This window comes from Dendrobates tinctorius, unplaced genomic scaffold, assembly GCF_039654945.1.
Source record: "Dendrobates tinctorius isolate UK_male_01 unplaced genomic scaffold, ASM3965494v1 ptg000059l, whole genome shotgun sequence".
NCBI lineage: Eukaryota > Metazoa > Chordata > Amphibia > Anura > Dendrobatidae > Dendrobates > Dendrobates tinctorius.
Window position 1 is genome coordinate 24,877,941 of NW_027361727.1, and position 19,460 is coordinate 24,897,400.

General features: G+C 43.1%; 1 protein-coding gene across 8 annotated transcripts in view; it reads left to right on the forward strand.

Annotated features, from left to right (window-relative positions):
- Nucleotides 1–19,119, forward strand: part of LRRC4C (leucine rich repeat containing 4C) — a 1,128,588-nt gene extending 1,109,469 nt beyond the window's left edge. For all 8 annotated transcript variants that reach the window (XM_073578595.1, XM_073578596.1, XM_073578603.1 and 5 more), the window contains one exon: nucleotides 16,979–19,119. In XM_073578595.1, coding sequence (XP_073434696.1) covers nucleotides 17,021–18,940 — 1,920 coding nt within the window. In that variant the 5' untranslated portion in view covers nucleotides 16,979–17,020 and the 3' untranslated portion in view covers nucleotides 18,941–19,119. The remainder of the gene's footprint in view (nucleotides 1–16,978) is intronic.
- The last annotated feature ends 341 nt before the right edge of the window (nucleotides 19,120–19,460 follow it).

Here is a 19,460-nt window from a genome sequence, read left to right on the forward strand (position 1 = left end):
GGAAACTTCTGAAGGTAATTCTGGGAAAAACAGGATTTTTCAAGGATACAACTTACACGATGCTCAAAGTAAAATATAATTACTGGTTAGAAAAAGAGCAAAAATTATAAATATACTTACATTTATCTGAAATAGCTGATAATGAAATTAATAATAAAGTATAAGCATAGAATCAAAGGCAAACACAATGTATCCACCAGGTTCCCTTGCGATGGAGTACCGCAGGGTCTAACTCTTCCCACTATAGGAGTTGAAGGTGGTTGAACACATCATGTTCAGATGTGTCCATCCTCACCTTTTCTCAAATTTCTCAAAATGGACAATTAAGCAATAGTTAAAATTTCTGGTGTTCTTTTTTTTAGCATTTCTTGCACAGTTCCATGGTTGAAGCAAATTGGATTCACCCCAATTTAAAAAAAAAAAATTAAGTATTTGCCAGATTCCAAATCTGGTGCTATTTGCTGTCGGGAAATCCAGCAAAATGGCTAAAAAAAATTAAAATATAATTATAAGGCTATAAAGAGGGGAGATACCGTGCTACAGCCCAAGGTTAAAAGATAATATACAGTGGGGCAAAAAAGTATTTAGTCAGTCAGCAATAGTGCAAGTTCCACCACTTAAAAAGATGAGAGGCGTCTGTAATTTACATCATAGGTAGACCTCAACTATGGGAGACAAACTGAGAAAAAAAAATCCAGAAAATCACATTGTCTGTTTTTTTTTCATTTTATTTGCATATTATGGTGGAAAATAAGTATTTGGTCAGAAACAAAATTTCATCTCAATACTTTGTGATATATCCTTTGTTGGCAATGACAGAGGTCAAACGTTTTCTGTAAGTCTTCACAAGGTTGCCACACACTGTTGTTGGTATGTTGGCCCATTCCTCCATGCAGATCTCCTCTAGAGCAGTGATGTTTTTGGCTTTTCGCTTGGCAACACGGACTTTCAACTCCCTCCAAAGGTTTTCTATAGGGTTGAGATCTGGAGACTGGCTAGGCCACTCCAGGACCTTGAAATGCTTCTTACGAAGCAACTCCTTCGTTGCCCTGGCGGTGTGCTTTGGATCATTGTCATGTTGAAAGACCCAGCCACGTTTCATCTTCAATGCCCTTGCTGATGGAAGGAGGTTTTCACTCAAAATCTCACGACACATGGCCCCATTCATTCTTTCATGTACCCAGATCAGTCGTCCTGGCCCCTTTGCAGAGAAACAGCCCCAAAGCATGATGTTTCCACCACCATGCTTTACAGTAGGTATGGTGTTTGATGGATGCAACTCAGTATTCTTTTTCCTCCAAACACGACAAGTTGTGTTTCTACCAAACAGTTCCAGTTTGGTTTCATCAGACCATAGGACATTCTCCCAAAACTCCTCTGGATCATCCAAATGCTCTCTAGCAAACTTCAGACGGGCCCGGACATGTACAGGCTTAAGCAGTGGGACACGTCTGGCACTGCAGGATCTGAGTCCATGGTGGCGTAGTGTGTTACTTATGGTAGGCCTTGTTACATTGGTCCCAGCTCTCTGCAGTTCATTCACTAGGTCCCCCCGCGTGGTTCTGGGATTTTTGCTCACCGTTCTTGTGATCATTCTGACCCCACGGGGTGGGATTTTGCGTGGAGCACCAGATCGAGGGAGATTATCAGTGGTCTTGTATGTCTTCCATTTTCTAATTATTGCTCCCACAGTTGATTTCTTCACTCCAAGCTGGTTGGCTATTGCAGATTCAGTCTTCCCAGCCTGGTGCAGGGCTACAATTTTGTTTCTGGTGTCCTTTGACAGCTCTTTGGTCTTCACCATAGTGGAGTTTGGAGTCAGACTGTTTGAGGGTGTGCACAGGTGTCTTTTTATACTGATAACAAGTTTAAACAGGTGCCATTACTACAGGTAATGAGTGGAGGAAAGAGGAGACTCTTAAAGAAGAAGTTACAGGTCTGTGAGAGCCAGAAATCTTGATTGCTTGTTTCTGACCAAATACTTATTTTCCACCATAATATGCAAATAAAATGAAAAAAAAACAGACAATGTGATTTTCTGGATTTTTTTTTCTCAGTTTGTCTCCCATAGTTGAGGTCTACCTATGATGTAAATTACAGACGCCTCTCATCTTTTTAAGTGGTGGAACTTGCACTATTGCTGACTGACTAAATACTTTTTTGCCCCACTGTATGTCTTGTGCAAGAATGACCACCAGAAAACTGGTAAGTTGTAAGTGGTAGTAGGCTACTTACTCAGCTCCCGATGTGCGCAGTGCATGTCTTGATGGTCCAGTGGGGTGGGGTAAACTGCGTGTGGAGGGCTTGGGGAGCATTCTCCCATAGCTCTGGAATCCCTATACACACCAAGCCCTCAACTGGGAAGATTACAGTGAAGACAAGCCGAGAACCATAGCGGGCTGCTCAGTAGGACAAATGGGGGCCGGGTGAATATATGTATATATGATCTGTTTATTATGCCCTTTGGTCTGGAAAGCTCTCACAGCATAATAATGCACAGAATTGCCGAGCACTTCTTGCCCCTTTACCTTCTCTCTGCAATACAATTCATCCCAAACCATCTCAGTTAGGTTGAGGTTGGGTGACTGTGGAGGCCATGCCATCTGAAGGAGCTTCCATCTCTCTCCTTCTTGGTCACACAGCCCTGACATAGCCTGGATGTTCTGGGTCATTGCCCAATTTTAAATCCAGTGATGGTTCCACTAATCTCAAACCAGTTGGGTCGGCATGTCATCGCAGAAGGCTGTGGTGACCATGCTGGTAAGTGTGCTTTCAATTTTAGATAAATCTCCAACAATGTCACCAACAAACCCCCCACAACTTCACACTTGACCAACCATGCTTCACAATGGGCATCGCCATACATGTAGTAAATACCATTCGTTCACCTTTCCTTGTCTAACAAAGACATGGAGGCTGGTACCAAAAATCTCACAATTCAACACATTAGACCACATTACCGATTTTCAGTGACGTAATTGCCAGTCCTTGTGTTGCTCGGCCTAAGGGTGCTTTCATATTACGTTATGGTATCTGTTCAGTGGCCACATCGGGGTTATGTCCGAACCCCTCGCAAAACAGCATCTGAACTTATGCACCTACGGAGCCATAGACTATAATGGTGCTGGCAAAGTGAATGTATGCTATGCCGAGCATGTACGCCTACCAGAGGCAAACACTCAGGAGTAGTAAACTGCGTGTTCTCACATGTCCGAATCCTGTTTAGGGGGTTTCAGACATAAGCCACAATGGGACCATCAAACGGGTGTGAAAGCACCCATAAAAAGTCTTTGTCTTGTTTGTGGTCCTCAGTAGAGGCTTCTTTGCAGCAATTCAACCTTAAATACCTGCTTCTCGCAGTCTCCTTTAGAGAGCTGATGTTCAGATGTTTCTGCTACCTGATTTCTGTGCATCATTTATAAGAAATTATATCTGAGGTGCTGTCAATTTGCATTTTCTGAGGCTGATAACTATGATGAACTTATCCTCTGCAGGAGAGGAAATTTTTTTGGTCTTCCCCTCCTGGAACAGTCCTCATCAGAGCTCATTTCATTATAGAGACTGATGGGTTTTCATGACTGCACTTGAGGATATCATCAAGGTTCTAGGGATTAACTGACCTTGATGTCTGAAGTAACGATAGATAGTCTAATCTTTTGCTTAGTTGAGTGGTACTTGCCATATTCTGGCTTAGCACAGTTATAGCACTGTATGGATCTGTGAAGTAACACGTCCTCTTCAACATCTTACGGTCATTAAATTCTTTATGAAAACTGGTGATTCCACCGATTAACTCTGGACAAGGGAATCTGTTCACTGGAAGCTATTTCATGTGACGACCTGATGACACTTCTTGAGCCATTGCCAAGGGGGAATAAAGCTGTCATCAGTAAAAAGGGGGAATCTTAGGTGTAACACATATTCTGGTTTGGTTCACACGTGCTTCTTACTTTGTGTTTCAATATGTGTTTCCTTGGTGATTTTGCCTCCTTTTGTCTGAATCTACAATGTGCACATTCCAATAAGAAGGAAAATCATTGTATGAACAGATGCGTCCAAACTTTAACCGGTATTGTATAGCGTAGACATCTCCCAACACAGTACCGCAAAATCATGTTTTTATTCAAAGCTAGTTATCTTGCAGTCCACTTTATAAAATATGTTGAGCCAAGAGAAAAATTTGCAAAAAATACATATTTCTATACATTAACCTTGACTTATAGAGGTTTTGGTTCTCATCGTCTGCCTGTCAGTGCAATTAGGAAGGAAGAGGTGGAGGGACACATGGACCAAGGTGTTTTTGGAGACGCCGGATTACTCGCTTGATGGTGGTCACCAAACATTTTGTTTGGTTTTCTGGTCAGGATCTTTTTTTTTCACAATATCTATTTTCTCCTTTTCGGATTTTTATAGATAGTTTCCATGGAGATAGGCTTTGCAGGCGTCCTGTGATAACTTACGTGGGCGCAAATGACAAGTGATTATACTTAGTATTAAAAAGTGTCACTCCTTAGCTAGTTAACATAGGATGTGAAATGAGAGGTGAAGTTTGTGGATCAGAATGTATCTCGGCACAGTACCGTGTGTACCCTGCAAGAGCCGTCTAACCTTACAAGAAAAGTTCTTTCTCCTGTTGTGCTCGGTGCCATTCTCCGCCGGCACGGAGCAGTCACAGACATCCGCTGACGTCACTTCAACAGAGCGGCAGTTTATCTTCCTGTTGACAGGGTGGGACTACTGGTGTCATGCTGATTGACACTCGACTCTCTGCTGCCTAACTGGGGAAGCTGGCTGTCAATCATCATGACGTCGGTAGTCCCGCCTGTCAACAGGGAGCAGCTGAATCTCTGGCAGGAGCGGTCAGTGACCGGCGCTGGGTACAACAGGCATGTAGTTGTCTCTGTTAGCAACTACATGCCTTAATTTAAATGTCCCAGATATTCTCTGTAAATGTAAAGCATGGGCTCAACAAGAAAATTCTCCTGAACTTTACAGACCTCTCCTTGACTGTTACTCCTAAAGGAACTATTGTACATAATGTTGGTCATATCCACAAAGCTCAGTCTTCAGCATTTTAAGGCTATGTGCCCACGTTAGCTGTTTTAAACGCTCAGGAAACTGATCCCCTTCCCAGAAAACGCGCGTCTTTTTTACGCGCGTTCTTGCGCGTTTTTGACACGTTTTTTCCCGCACGTTTTCTGGGAACATTGGAAAAGGCTAAAAACGCTCAGCAATGCGGAAATTAATGAGCATGCTGCGTTTTTAGCCGCTAAGCGATTCCTGAGCATTGGCAAAAAAAGCCAAAAACGCATGCAAATTAATTTGAAGCTTCTGTTAAGCGTTTCTGCAGCATCTGAGCCGGCGCAAACGCTGCGGAAACTCTTAAAAAAACGCAACGTGGGCACACAGTCTAAAAGTATAGACCAATTTTCTGATGTTTTTTTTAAATTCAGTTCCAGTTTTAAATAAAGAAAATAAATTCAAAACGGTATGAATAGGACCTACGGTAAAAATCCATTACTCCTAAACTCAAAAGACAAAGGTTGGACATATCCTGCGATGGAGCAAGATAACCAGCTTTAAAGAGAAAAATGATCTTGTTATACTCTGTGTGAAGATGTTTATGCTATATGTGTCTATATGTGGCCACCCGGTGGCTGTGACGAGAGTGGCGGTCTATGTTGGGTCGTAACAATGTATAGCATTTGTCTTGTGATACATTGGACAGATCAATGTGTCAAAATGGCGCATGCGGGGAGAAAAAGATGGTATGCAGCATAATTTGAGAAAGGGGCCCACAGGAACCCAAAGGGCATAAAAAAAAGTCTATGAGACCTACATCACCATGTGGAACCACTGTTTCCATTCAATCATCAAATCCTTTACCACTTTCCAAAATGGCGCACATGTCATAGTCTATCTAGCATGTTAGGCACATGTCATTTTTCAAATGGTTATTCCTAGAAAAACCCAGAAAATGGGGATATTATTTAGGAGCTGAGCGGATAGCCACCAAGATTCCGTTTGGTAACACTTCACACATCTAGCCGCATGAGTTAATTTTATGTAAATCCTATGCAAATGTATGCTAATTTATTAGCTTTACGATGTTTTCCACTATTTACTTCTGACTTTTTTTTTATAATATTTTATACCACTTTTGAATAATTAATATCTTCTCTTTATCTCCTGCCTTAAGGTTTGTTATAAAAGCATCCACACATCCTTATGAAATCGAGCGTTGTCCCTAGATACAATTGATTTTTCCAAAAGCAATAAGTAAATGGTGCTCTCGCGTTTCGCTCGATGCATACTTAGCGCCAATAAATTACCCTTTTCCCTTATCCCTTTAATACTCATTTTGTTTATGTTTGTTTCGAAGAAGTAACATATTCCATGGCATGATGTTGGGAAGATTAATGACTAAGGCTACTTTCACACTAACGTTTTTTTGCGCTGCGCTGCGTTTTCTTGTTTCTTGAGCATGGTTTTTACCCAAAAACGCATGCGATTTTAAACGCTGACGTGCGCATGACCAAGCGCACACCAGCGCTCCCATAGACTTTAATGTGTTTTGGGGTAAATTCCGTGCGCATGCGTTTTTATGAGACAGGTCGGACGGACCAAAAATGCAACAGGTTGCATTTTGTACGCCTGGGCGCACAATACAAAAAAACGCATGCGCGTACAAATGCGTACAAACGCATGACAATGCGCACCCATGTTAAAGATAGGGGGGGGAAAAATCGCATGCGCATGCATGCGCAAAAACGCAGTGCAAAAAAACGCTAGTGTGAAACCAGCCTAAGTAAAGGTGCAACATTTTCTTGGTCACCATAACCTTCAGGGTTCATCGTGGCTTCTCGTAAAACCTTGGACTACAGATCAACGAGTAGCACTATCAGAATGGGATGTAACCAGGATCATAAATAACCACCTGATTATTAATGATTGGTTGATAAAAGACAAGTCGAATTGTTGTCAAATTCCTAAGTCCCTCCTACTTGTCCATCCTACCATCATTTTACTATGTCCCCTACATAATGGAGGCAGCTCTGTTCTATCAATGAGGCCACAATCTTCTTTAATCCTTAGAGAGCGATATGTCCAATCCTTTAGAGACTGAGAAGTTACCCCATAACATTAGCATAATCTATACCGGTGAGTGCATGCCCTTTAAGATACTTTCTCTTGATTTATGTAGCTTTGTATCAGCTGGAAAAGCAGAAAGGTAATTTTCATAAAATGCTCAACGATTTATGTAAAAGTGAGAATGTGGCTTTAGTTTTAATTAGAAGCCTTAATAGTGCTCTCTGGAAAACTCCCAAGGGAGAAATTTTCAAGAATTAGGACCGTAAAAGTGTGCGCACAAGAAAGAACTGGTCATTATAACAGTACTGATGTCTATTCTTTCTTAAAGGTGGAGCTGTCACCAGGTGAAAAGTGGCTAATCTTTGCTCTTATTTTATTTCTGCTGTTCCGCTGAGTATTCTGGTTTTTGTTTTTTTCGAATCGGCCGTACGGTTCCAGAGATATGGGCCTGTGTATGCAGTACAAATTTTTATGGTCTTTACAACAGGGGCGTGGCTAAAAGGGTAATTTTGCAGAGCAGCCTAAAGACACGCCCCACAGAATTTTGTGAACCCCGCCCCTTTAGAAAAGACTATAAAAAGTAGCTTTAAATAAAAAGTGCCATATCTCTGGAACCGTATGGTGGATTTTAATGAAACAAAAAATGGAATACTCAGAGGAATAGAGGCAATAACATAAGGGCAGAAACTGGCCTATTTTCACCTGGTGATACCTCCCCTTTAAATCAAGTGTCCCATGTATTCCCAGATAAATGCATAAATTGCATCTTAATTTAGTAATACATGTATCAATACCCAAGTAGATGGCAAGGAGGGACCATAGTTCAGACTAGTTGACAAAAGATGGTGGCGGAGGCAACGATGTATCGAAGCATCATTGTCTCAAGAGTAAGCGAAATGCAACGAAATACTGTATGTCGGGCCATATATTGCATTGCGGTGTGGTGTGCCTGAAAACAATTCCCTTCCAGTTTTTCCTCAAATGTTTTTGGCAGCACATAATGTCACCATTTAATGTTAAGGCAAAACTGAGAAATATCGTCTACATAATGCCATTATAAAGTGCCCAAATGTTGTATAATGTCCAAATAAGAGTCCACATTATAATGTCATGTAGTTTTCTGATAAAAATAAGTTTGTGAAGAGCCCGTATAATACCGCCATATAATTTCCATATAATTATACTCTTATAAAAAGCTTACGTAATGCCGGCTTATAATTCACACATAATAATACTCTTGCCTGTAAAATGCTGCCATATGATTTACAAATAATAATAGGCTTATAAATAGCGTACACAATACCGCCATATCACTCACACGTAATAAAACGAGAACGTGTAATACCGTCATATAATTTACACAAAATAATGCTATTACAAAAGCGCAAATAATACTTCCATATATTTCACACAAAATAATATTCTTCCATAACTGTACATATTGCTGCCCTATAATTCACATGTAATGCTCTTAAAATGAGTCTTCAACATACTGACGTATAATTCACACACAAAAGTCATCTTATCGTGAGCCTTCGTAATACCGTCATATAGTCCACACATAAAAATACTCTTATAAGGAGCCCAAATACTACTGACGTATAATTTATACATGATATACTCTTATAAACAGCATACACAATACTGCCATATAAATCACACATAGTAATACCGTCATGAAGAGCCCATATAATGCCACTTTAAAATATGCACATAATTGACACACACGTACATAAAACCATGAATAACACAGAAAGCCCATCAAAATAAATGATAATATAGCTCAATAGTATATGATCTACAAAACAAAAGTTAAAAAATATCCAAACAGGACTTATATTGTAGTGACTGGTGACCACCTGTCACTATTATTATTTTTTAAACATTTTTTTGTAGTTCATGTACGTAAAACCGCCATATAAGAATACTCTTTGAGAGAGCAGATATAATACCATAATATGAATCACACAATACTCTTATAATACGTCTTCAAACTACTACCATGTAATTCACACATAAAAATACTCTTACCGTGAGCCTTCGTAATACCGTCATATAGTCCACACATTAAAATAGTTTTATAAGGCGCTTGCATAATACTGCCGTATAATTCACACATAACAACATTTGCCTGTATATTACCGCATGAAAAGATGTCCAAAATAATCTAACATATGGCTGCATAATACCGCCATGTAATTCACACATAATTGTCTTTGAATGAGCGTACATAACACCATCATATAAATCACACATAATACTCATATAATGATCCTGCAAAATACCGCCATATACGCTTACCAAGAGCCTAGATAATACCGTCATACACTCCACACATAAAAATACTCTTACCGTGAGCCTTCGTAATACCGTCATATAGTCCACACATTAAAATAGTTTTATAAGGTGCTTGCATAATACCGCCGTATAATTCACACATAATAACATTTGCCTGTATATTATCGCCTGAAAAGATGTCCAAAATAATCTAACATATGGCTGCATAATACCGCCATGTAATTCACACCATCATATAAATCACACATAATACTCAAACAATGATACTGCAAAATACCGCCATATACTCTTACCAAGAGCCTAGATAATACCGTCATACACTCCACACATAAAAATACTTCTATAAAGAGCCTGCATAATACTAAGAAATGATTAGCACATAAAGCAATAATAATAATAAATCCTAAATAATACCGCCACACACCATTATATTCCCGTCTGAAGCCCTCCTTGGAAACTAGGGCCCAGTTTGCCACTTCCTAAAACCAGTCCTGTTTTCGGTTCAGCTCAGAATCTTTTTCGCTGGAGTGAACATCATAAATTATAAAACCGTTACCCGGCGCCGTGGTTCTGAACTACGAGCCTGCTCTAAATAATAAATTTTCTTTTTGTAACGAGGCTTTTTCCTGTGAAAATGAAACGAGATTTCGCCTAATGTTGAACAACCTTTGCTGATGCACATTTTGTTATACCGCGCGCATGCATTATGCATCTCGGTGCTTCGGGTTATGAATGTGCTTTCAGCTGGTTTAAGTCTTTGCTTATGTCTGATTCATAGGAAATGTCATTAATCTCTATAGAAAGGGACCATACAGCGAGCTGCAGATTGGAAACGAACCCGGGGCTGCGGGTTAGAATGAGGCGCCGATGAATCGGCAGGAAAAGATTGGAGAAACCCATTTTGTAGGGTGTAAGCAGAAGGAATGATTTAGAAATCAGCAAGAATCCTTCTCCGGAATCGAGTCTCTGCGTTTAACGGACCATTTCTAACTTCCATTAACGTCGTGTTTTCTGAGTGCTGACCCTGTCAATAGGCAGCGACCCCAGCGATCAGACAATCTCCGTGATTAGTCGATCATCGCTGGCCTAGATCAGGGGTGGGTACTGGACAATTAATTTTTCCACATGGGACTGTGAGTGTTGTGGAGGGCCGCACCACCTGGTTGACGTTTATACTGATGATTATTATTGTTTTATATTATTTTTTTATCGCTTAATATTGGGCAGAATTAAGTATGGTGGCATGTTATGATAGAGCTTGTTTTAACCTATATTCTTACCTATAGCAGCGAATTAACTCCATATAATTCACTGCTTTTTATAAAGTTTATATATAGCAGAAAATCATACAGCTCCCAGTATGATGTCTCCACATAGTATAATGTTACTACACAGCCCCTAAAACAGTAAAACGTCCACTCAAACAATATGATCTCCCCGCACAGCCCCCTTACACAGTATTATGACCCAGCACAGGCCCCTTATGCAGTATTATGTCCCCGCACAGCCCCCTTACACAGTATTATGTCCCACACAGCCCCCTTACACAGTATTATGTCCCACACAGCCCCCTCACACAGTATTATGTCCCACACAGCCCCCTCACACAGTATTATGTCCCACACAGCCCCCTTACACAGTATTATGTCCCACACAGCCCCCTCACACAGTATTATGTCCCACACAGCTACCTTACACAGTATTATGTCCCACACAGCCCCCTCACACAGTATTATGTCCCACACAGCCCCCTTACACAGTATTATGTCCCACACAGCCCCCTCACACAGTATTATGTCCCACACAGCCCCCTCACACAGTATTATGTCCCACACAGCCCCCTTACACAGTATTATGTCCCACACAGCCCCCTCACACAGTATTATGTCCCACACAGCTACCTTACACAGTATTATGTCCCACACAGCCCCCTCACACAGTATTATGTCCCACACAGCCCCCTTACACAGTATTATGTCCCACACAGCCCCCTCACACAGTATTATGTCCCACACAGCTACCTTACACAGTATTATGTCCCACACAGCCCCCTCACACAGTATTATGTCCCACACAGCTACCTTACACAGTATTATGACCCCGCACAGCCCCCTTACACAGTATTATGTCCCACACAGCCCCCTCACACAGTATTATGTCCCACACAGCCCCCCTTACACAGTATTATGACCCCGCACAGCCCCCTCACACAGTATTATGTCCCACACAGCCCCCTTACACAGTATTATGACCCCGCACAGCCCCCTCACACAGTATTCGGTCCCCACACAGCCCCCTTACACACTATTATGTCCCCACACAGCCCCCTTATACAGTATTATGTCCCCACACAGCCCCCTTACACAGTATTATGTCCCCACACAGCCCCCTTACACAGTATTATGTCCCCACACAGCCCCCTTACACACTATTATGTCCCCACACAGCCCCCTCAAGCAGTATTATGTCCCGACACAGCCCCCTTACACAGTATTATGACCCCGCACAGCCCCCTCACACAGTATTCGGTCCCCACACAGCCCCCTTACACACTATTATGTCCCCACACAGCCCCCTTACACAGTATTATGTCCCACACAGCCCCCTCACACAGTATTATGACCCCGCACAGCCCCCTTACACAGTACTATGTCTCCACAGAGCCCCCTTACACAGTATTATGACCCCGCACAGCCCCCTTACACAGTATTGTATCCCCACACAGCCCCCTCAAGCAGTATTATATCCCCACACAGCCCCCTTACACAGTATTATATACCCACACAGCCCCCTTACACAGTGTTATGTCCCCACACAGCCCCCTTATACAGTATTATGTCCCCACACCGCCCTGTTACACAGTATTATGTCCCCACACAGCCCCTTACACAGTGTTATGTCTCCACACAGCCCCTTACACAGTATTATGTCCCCACACAGCCTCTTACGCAGTATTATGTTCCTTCACAGCCCTAAACGCAGTATTATGTCTCCACACAGCCCCTTACACAGTGTTATGTCCCCACACAGCCCCTTACACAGTATTATGTCCCCACACAGCCTCCTACGCAGTATTATGTTCCTTCACAGCCCTTTACACAGTATTATGTCCCCACACAGCCCCCATGCAGAATTATGTCCCCACACAGCCCCCTTACACAGTGTTATGTCCCCACACAGCCCCCTTACACAGTATTATGTCCCCACACAGCCCCCTTACACAGTGTTATGTCCTCACACAGCCCCCTTACACAGTGTTATGTCCTCACACAGCCCCCTTACACAGTATAATGTCCCCACACAGCCCCCTTACACAGTGTTATGTCCCCACACAGCCCCCTTACACAGTATAATGTCCCCACACAGCCCCCTTACACAGTGTTATGTCCTCACACAGCCCCTTACACAGTGTTATGTCCCCACACAGCCCCTTACACAGTGTTATGTCCCCACACAGCCCCCATGCAGAATTATGTTTACACACAGCCCTTTTATACAGTATTATGTGACCACATCCCCCTTGCGCAGTTCAATATCCCCCACACAGCCTCCATGCAGAATGATATCCCCAAACAACCCGCATGCAAAGCATGATGTCTCCCACACAGCCCCCATGGGCAGTAAGATGTTAAAAAAACTACTCGCCTCACCCCGTTCTCCCACAGTTTCAGCCTGCGTTGTGCACTGAGGCACAGCTGGCAAGCTGCAGTGATGTAATCATGACTTCTGCGCTTTGAAACACACAGACTCAATGATGGGAGATAGAGCCGTCTGCTCCCTGTTCTATCATTGTTTTCTATGATATCCATATCCTGAGGATACAGTTCCCAGTGATAGTGAGATCCCGGGTTTAGGACAACCATGTTGTGCAGGACACTACTGCTTAAAGCCCCTTGACTGTGCCAGTCCCCAAGCCACACCAGAACAGCAAAGATCCACATGTAGCCCACGAGCCGCACTTTGCCCACATTTGGTCTAGATGATGTGACAAAGAGATCACACATTTTCTCTACAGCAGCTACATAATACATGTGTCACTCTGCTGCTATGCAGGTAGATGCAAGCTCCACCAGATGGCAATAGAATGGAGGGAGGACTGCATACAGCAAGAGCAGACCTGCAGCTCAACAGCGAGGCTGCCACCAGGTGGCAGCAGAATAGTCAAACAAGCCAAGTCGATATTAGTCTGTAGCACAGTACCAAAGGAATAAACAAACACAGAGTCAGAAGCAAGCCAAATGGGTCAGTACCAGTCAGGAGCAGATATGCCAAAGACAAGAGACAAACAGCAGGTCAGGGTCCAAGCCAAGTCAGATACCAGGGAGTCCTAAATATGAAAGGGAAACACTGAGTCAGGACGGGGAGTCGGGGAAAAACAGACATGGGCAAAGTCAGCAACAGCAGGAGGACAAATCAGGGTAATACCAGAGTCAGATACTCATAGGCAGAAAATATAACTGACATGGCCTGTAAGGACACAGTAGGAAGAAATAGCAAACCTGAATCCAAAATGAGGCCAGGTAAAGTTAACCCTTGACATGATCAGCCCGGGAAAAGGACAGACAGGACTCAAATACTGGACTGGATCATGACAACATGGACCCAGAGCATGAGCTGATTTTTGCTGGGCCCTTTGGACCATGGACCTGAGGATGGAAAATTCTCCTTCATAGGTAGCATGCATGGTTGAGAGTTTTCTGTTTCATGTCTTAGGACAACTGAATATTATCACTAACTAGCTGAAGAGCCAGGCACTGCCCGGGCATAGTAACTAACTATGGTTAGTTATAACATATATTATATATATATATATATATATATATATAAAGCTGAGTGTATAGCCCCGCCCATTCCGCATAGCCACATTCACTTTAATATCCCACATCATCCCGTCAGCCAGAGCTACCGGACTACTACCCCTAATATGCCACATCATACCGTCAGCCAGAGCCACCGGACTACTACCACTAATATCCCACATCATCCCGTCAGCCAGAGCCACCGGACTACTACCCCTAATATCCCACATCATCCCGTCAGAGCCACCGGACTACTACCCCTAATATCCCACATCATCCCATCAGCCAGAGCCACCAGACAGCTACCACTAATATCCCACATCATCCCGTCACAGCCGCTGGATTACTACCCCCAATATCCCACATCATGTCGTCAGCCAGAGCCACCGGACTACTCCCCCTAATATCCCACATCATCCCATCAGCCAGAGCCACTGGACTACTACCTCTAATATCCCACATCATCCCGTCAGCCAGAGCTACCCGACTACTCCCCCTAATATCCCACATCATCCCGTCAGCCAGAGCCACCGGACTACTACCCCTAATATCCCACATCATCCCGTCAGCCAGAGCCACCAGACAGCTACCACTAATATCCCACATCATCCCGTCACAGCCGCTGGATTACTACCCCTAATATCCCACATCATCCCATCAGCCAGAGCCACTGGACTACTACCTCTAATATCCCACATCATCCCGTCAGCCAGAGCTACCCGACTACTCCCCCTAATATCCCACATCATACCGTCAGCCAGAGCCACCGGACTACTACCCCTAATATCCCACATCATCCCGTCAGCCAGAGCCACCAGACAGCTACCACTAATATCCCACATCATCCCGTCACAGCCGCTGGATTACTACCCCTAATATCCCACATCATCCCATCAGCCAGAGCCACCGGACTACTACCTCTAATATCCCACATCATTCCATCAGCCAGAGCCACTGGACTACTACCCCTAATATCTCACATCATCCCATCAGCCTGGCGTCAGAACCAGAGCGCTGAGTGGATTTGCCCTGACTTCCATACGAATGATCCCTTTAATAGAAGCCTGGGGTTAGAATCAGAGTGCTGAGGGATTTACCCTAACTTCCATACCAGTGATCCCTTTAAGAGAGGCCTGTGGTCAGTACCAAAGCACAGAGTGGATTTGCCCTCACTTCCATACCGGGGATCCCTTTAAGAGGGGCCTTGGGTCAGAACCAGAGAGCTGAGTGGATTTGCCCTGACTTGCATACCAATGATCCCTTTAATAGAACTCTGGGGTCGGAATCAGAGCGCTGAGGGATTTGCCCTAACTTCCATACAGGAGATCCCTTTAAGAGAGCCTGGGGTCAGTATTAGATCATTTGAAGGCAATTGCCCTGAATTCCATACCAGGGATCCCTTTAATAGAGGCCTGGGGTCAGAACCAAAGCGTGGGATGGATTTGCCCTGACTTCATACCAGAGATCCCTTTAAGAGGGGCCTGGGGTCAGTACCAAAGTGCAGAGTGGATTTGCCCTCACTTCCATACCAATGATCCCTTTAATAGAAGCCTGTGGTCAGAATCAGAGTGCTGAGGGATTTGCCCTAACTTCCATACAGGAGATCCCTTTTAGAGGGAAGATGTGACTATGAGATGGAGGATGTGTGATGGGTATATAGGCACGGGAGGGGGGGATTCATTTCTGTCATGTACTCACTGCTCCTTTCTGGGGGACAGATGATGGCTGGAGCTTATGTTCCCGGGGCTGCTAGATTTCTCCCACCATGTCAGGGTCAGCTGAGGTGGTGTCAAGTGGGAAAACTTGCTCATAGCAACCAATCTCAGCTCAGCTTCTTTTAATCAGCTCTGGTGAAATGAGAGATGCTTAGTGATTGGTTGCAAGGAAAACTGTTGCTCACAGCAACCAATCACAGCTCAGCTTCTTTTCAACTGCTCTGGTGAAATGAAAGATGCTTCGTGATTGGTTGGTGACACACACACACACATTCAGTTTTAGATATAGAGATATTGTACATAAGTGTGGAGAGGATGCATGGAGGAGAAGTTGAATCTACCAGTTGGACCATTGGACATTTATCTACAGGGATCCAAAAGGAAGAACAGTTGCTATATAGAAAACTTGCAGATAAATATATTGAATGGTGTATATGTAAATTATGTTTGGTGGATGTTAATTAGGCACTCCCCATAATGAATGTCCGAGGGTGCATGAAATACTGCTAGAAGTTGTGAGAGGGGTGTTACATTATAAGTGTATACAGTTTGACATTACTAAGAATTAAAAAAAGAGACATGTCCGATGTTAAAACATCATGAACTATGATGTGAAAAGTTCAAATAAAGAAACCAAATAATTAGATGAGGAAATTGATTTGCAAGACACTGGTCCAGCCGTCTTCTCACTTGTCCATGGTTGCTGGACAGTAGTCCTGAGAACTGACTTCTATGAACCCAAAACCCCGACACCTTTTCTGATCTCAACTCATTTCTGTAGCTTCACAGACATTCCAACGTGCCAGGCCAGCTAAATAAGAGTGTCCCTGTAAGAAGTGGTTTGCGGAACTCCAGTCCCACGGCCATGCAATACTAATACCTAAATAATAGATGCAGTTTAAGGTGTCTGACAATTTGTGCCTTTAGGCTCCTGAGATGGTGTCCAACTCACAACTTCTAGCGCTTTTTCCATTAAGCTATTACAACTCTTGTAACTACATTTTGTGTACACGTGAAAATTGTATTTTGGGCCTATATGTCATTAATTTTCGATTTTTCTCTTTTTTCTTTTAGAATACTGGAACTCCAGAAGGACCAAACACACACAAAGTATGAATGTTGAACAAGATGACATTACATCCACAGCAGATGATGATAGGTCCTAGGTTCAACAGGGCCTTATTTGACCCCCTTTTTATTGTGCTGTTGGCTCTTCAGCTTCTTGTGGTGGCCGGCTTGGTTAGGGCTCAGACCTGCCCTTCTGTATGCTCCTGCAGTAACCAGTTCAGCAAGGTGATTTGCACACGGAGGAACCTACGTGAAGTTCCAGATGGTATATCCACCAACACAAGGCAGCTGAACCTTCATGAAAACCAGATCCAAATAATCAAGGTGGACAGTTTTAAACACTTAAGGCACTTAGAAGTTTTACAGTTGAGTAGGAATCACATAAGGACGATTGAAATCGGGGCCTTCAATGGCTTGGCAAATCTAAACACATTGGAACTGTTTGACAATCGTCTGACCACCATTCCAAATGGAGCTTTTGAATATTTGTCCAAACTGAAAGAACTTTGGCTGAGGAACAATCCTATAGAAAGCATTCCATCTTATGCTTTTAACCGTATCCCTTCACTGCGTAGATTGGATTTGGGGGAAATGAAAAGATTATCCTATATCTCAGAAGGAGCATTTGAAGGGCTTTCCAACCTTAAGTATTTGAACCTTGGGATGTGCAACCTAAGAGAAATCCCCAATCTTACCCCTCTCGTAAAACTCGACGAGTTAGATCTTTCTGGGAATCACCTTTCAGTTCTTAGGCCAGGATCATTTCAAGGGTTGACCCATTTGCAAAAACTTTGGATTATGCATTCCCAAATTCAGGTAATTGAAAGGAATGCATTCGACGACCTTCAGTCTCTCGTGGAGCTTAATTTGGCACATAATAACCTAACTTTACTGCCTCATGACCTTTTCACACCTCTCCATAATTTGCAAAGGATTCAGTTGCATCACAATCCTTGGAACTGCAACTGTGACATACTTTGGCTTAGTTGGTGGTTAAAGGAGATAGTGACGACTGGCAGTACGTGTTGCGCTCGTTGCTCGACTCCCCCCAGTTTAAAAGGTACTCACATTGCGGAGTTGGACCAGAATTATTTTACTTGTTACGCCCCTGTGATTGTGGAGCCACCTGCTGATCTGAATGTTACCGAAGGAATGGCTGCTGAACTCAAATGTCGGGCATCTACGTCATTGACTTACGTTAGTTGGATTACTCCGAATGGATCAATCATGACCCATGGAGCTTACAAAGTGCGTATTTCTGTGCTTAACGATGGCACTTTAAACTTTACTAATGTGACAGTGCGGGATACAGGATTGTATACATGCATCGTGAGTAACTCAGCAGGGAACACCACTGCCTCAGCGACGCTGAATGTGACTGCCACTGATACTGGTTACACATACTTTTCCACCGTCACTGTAGAGACTATGGAACCATCTCAGGATGAGGCGAGGACCACGGAACATCATGTGGGTCCTACACCAGTCATAGACTGGGAAACCACAAATGCAACCACCTCGCTCATGCCACAGAGCACAAGATCCACAGAGAAGCCCTACACCATCCCAGTTACAGATGCAAACAGTGGAATGCCAGGGATTGACGAGGTTATGAAGACCACAAAAATTATTATTGGCTGTTTTGTAGCCATCACCCTTATGGCAGCTGTCATGTTGGTTATTTTCTACAAAATGAGGAAGCAGCACCATAGGAAGAATCATCACGCTCCGACGCGGACTGTTGAGATTATAAACGTGGATGACGAACTCACAGCAGATACGCCGATCGAGAGTCACTTGCCTATGCCCGCAATAGAACACGAGCATCTAAACCACTATAACTCTTATAAGTCTCCGTTTAATCACACGACAACAGTGAACACAATAAATTCAATACACAGTTCTGTGCATGAACCTTTATTGATTCGCGCAAGCTCTAAAGACAATGTACAGGAGACTCAGATCTAAAAAATCGTCAGCGCAACAGACTAAGAGCAAAAACAGACAATTTATATTAAAAAAAAAGGAACGAAAATGACTGGGCTAAATCTACTGTTTCCAATAAAAAGTGTCTTTACATAAAAAAAAAGAAATAATAAAAAAAAACAAAGAAATTTATTTATTAAAAATTCTATTGTGATCTAAAACCAATGAAATCCTGTGTATTCCTCCAGATATTCTTGGTTGAACCCAAGTTCTCATATCCAACCTAAATTCCATCGGGATGACGTAATTTTAGAGATTTTTTTTTTGTCAAATCTGTTTTGGGCTTTTTTTTATTATTGTGCACTGAAGGCTTAAAGGGTATCTGTCACCGGAAGTTTGCGGCCTATGTAAATGGCCTGTGTCCGGTTCGATGAGTGTTGTTTCTTCTTTTTTCTCCACCCCATCCATGGCCCCCACCCGCGCTCTTCTCCAGTATTCTTCTCCATCGTTCGCGCGTGCGCAAAAAAATCTTGCTTCGCGCACGTGCAGTATGCTTTGCCCA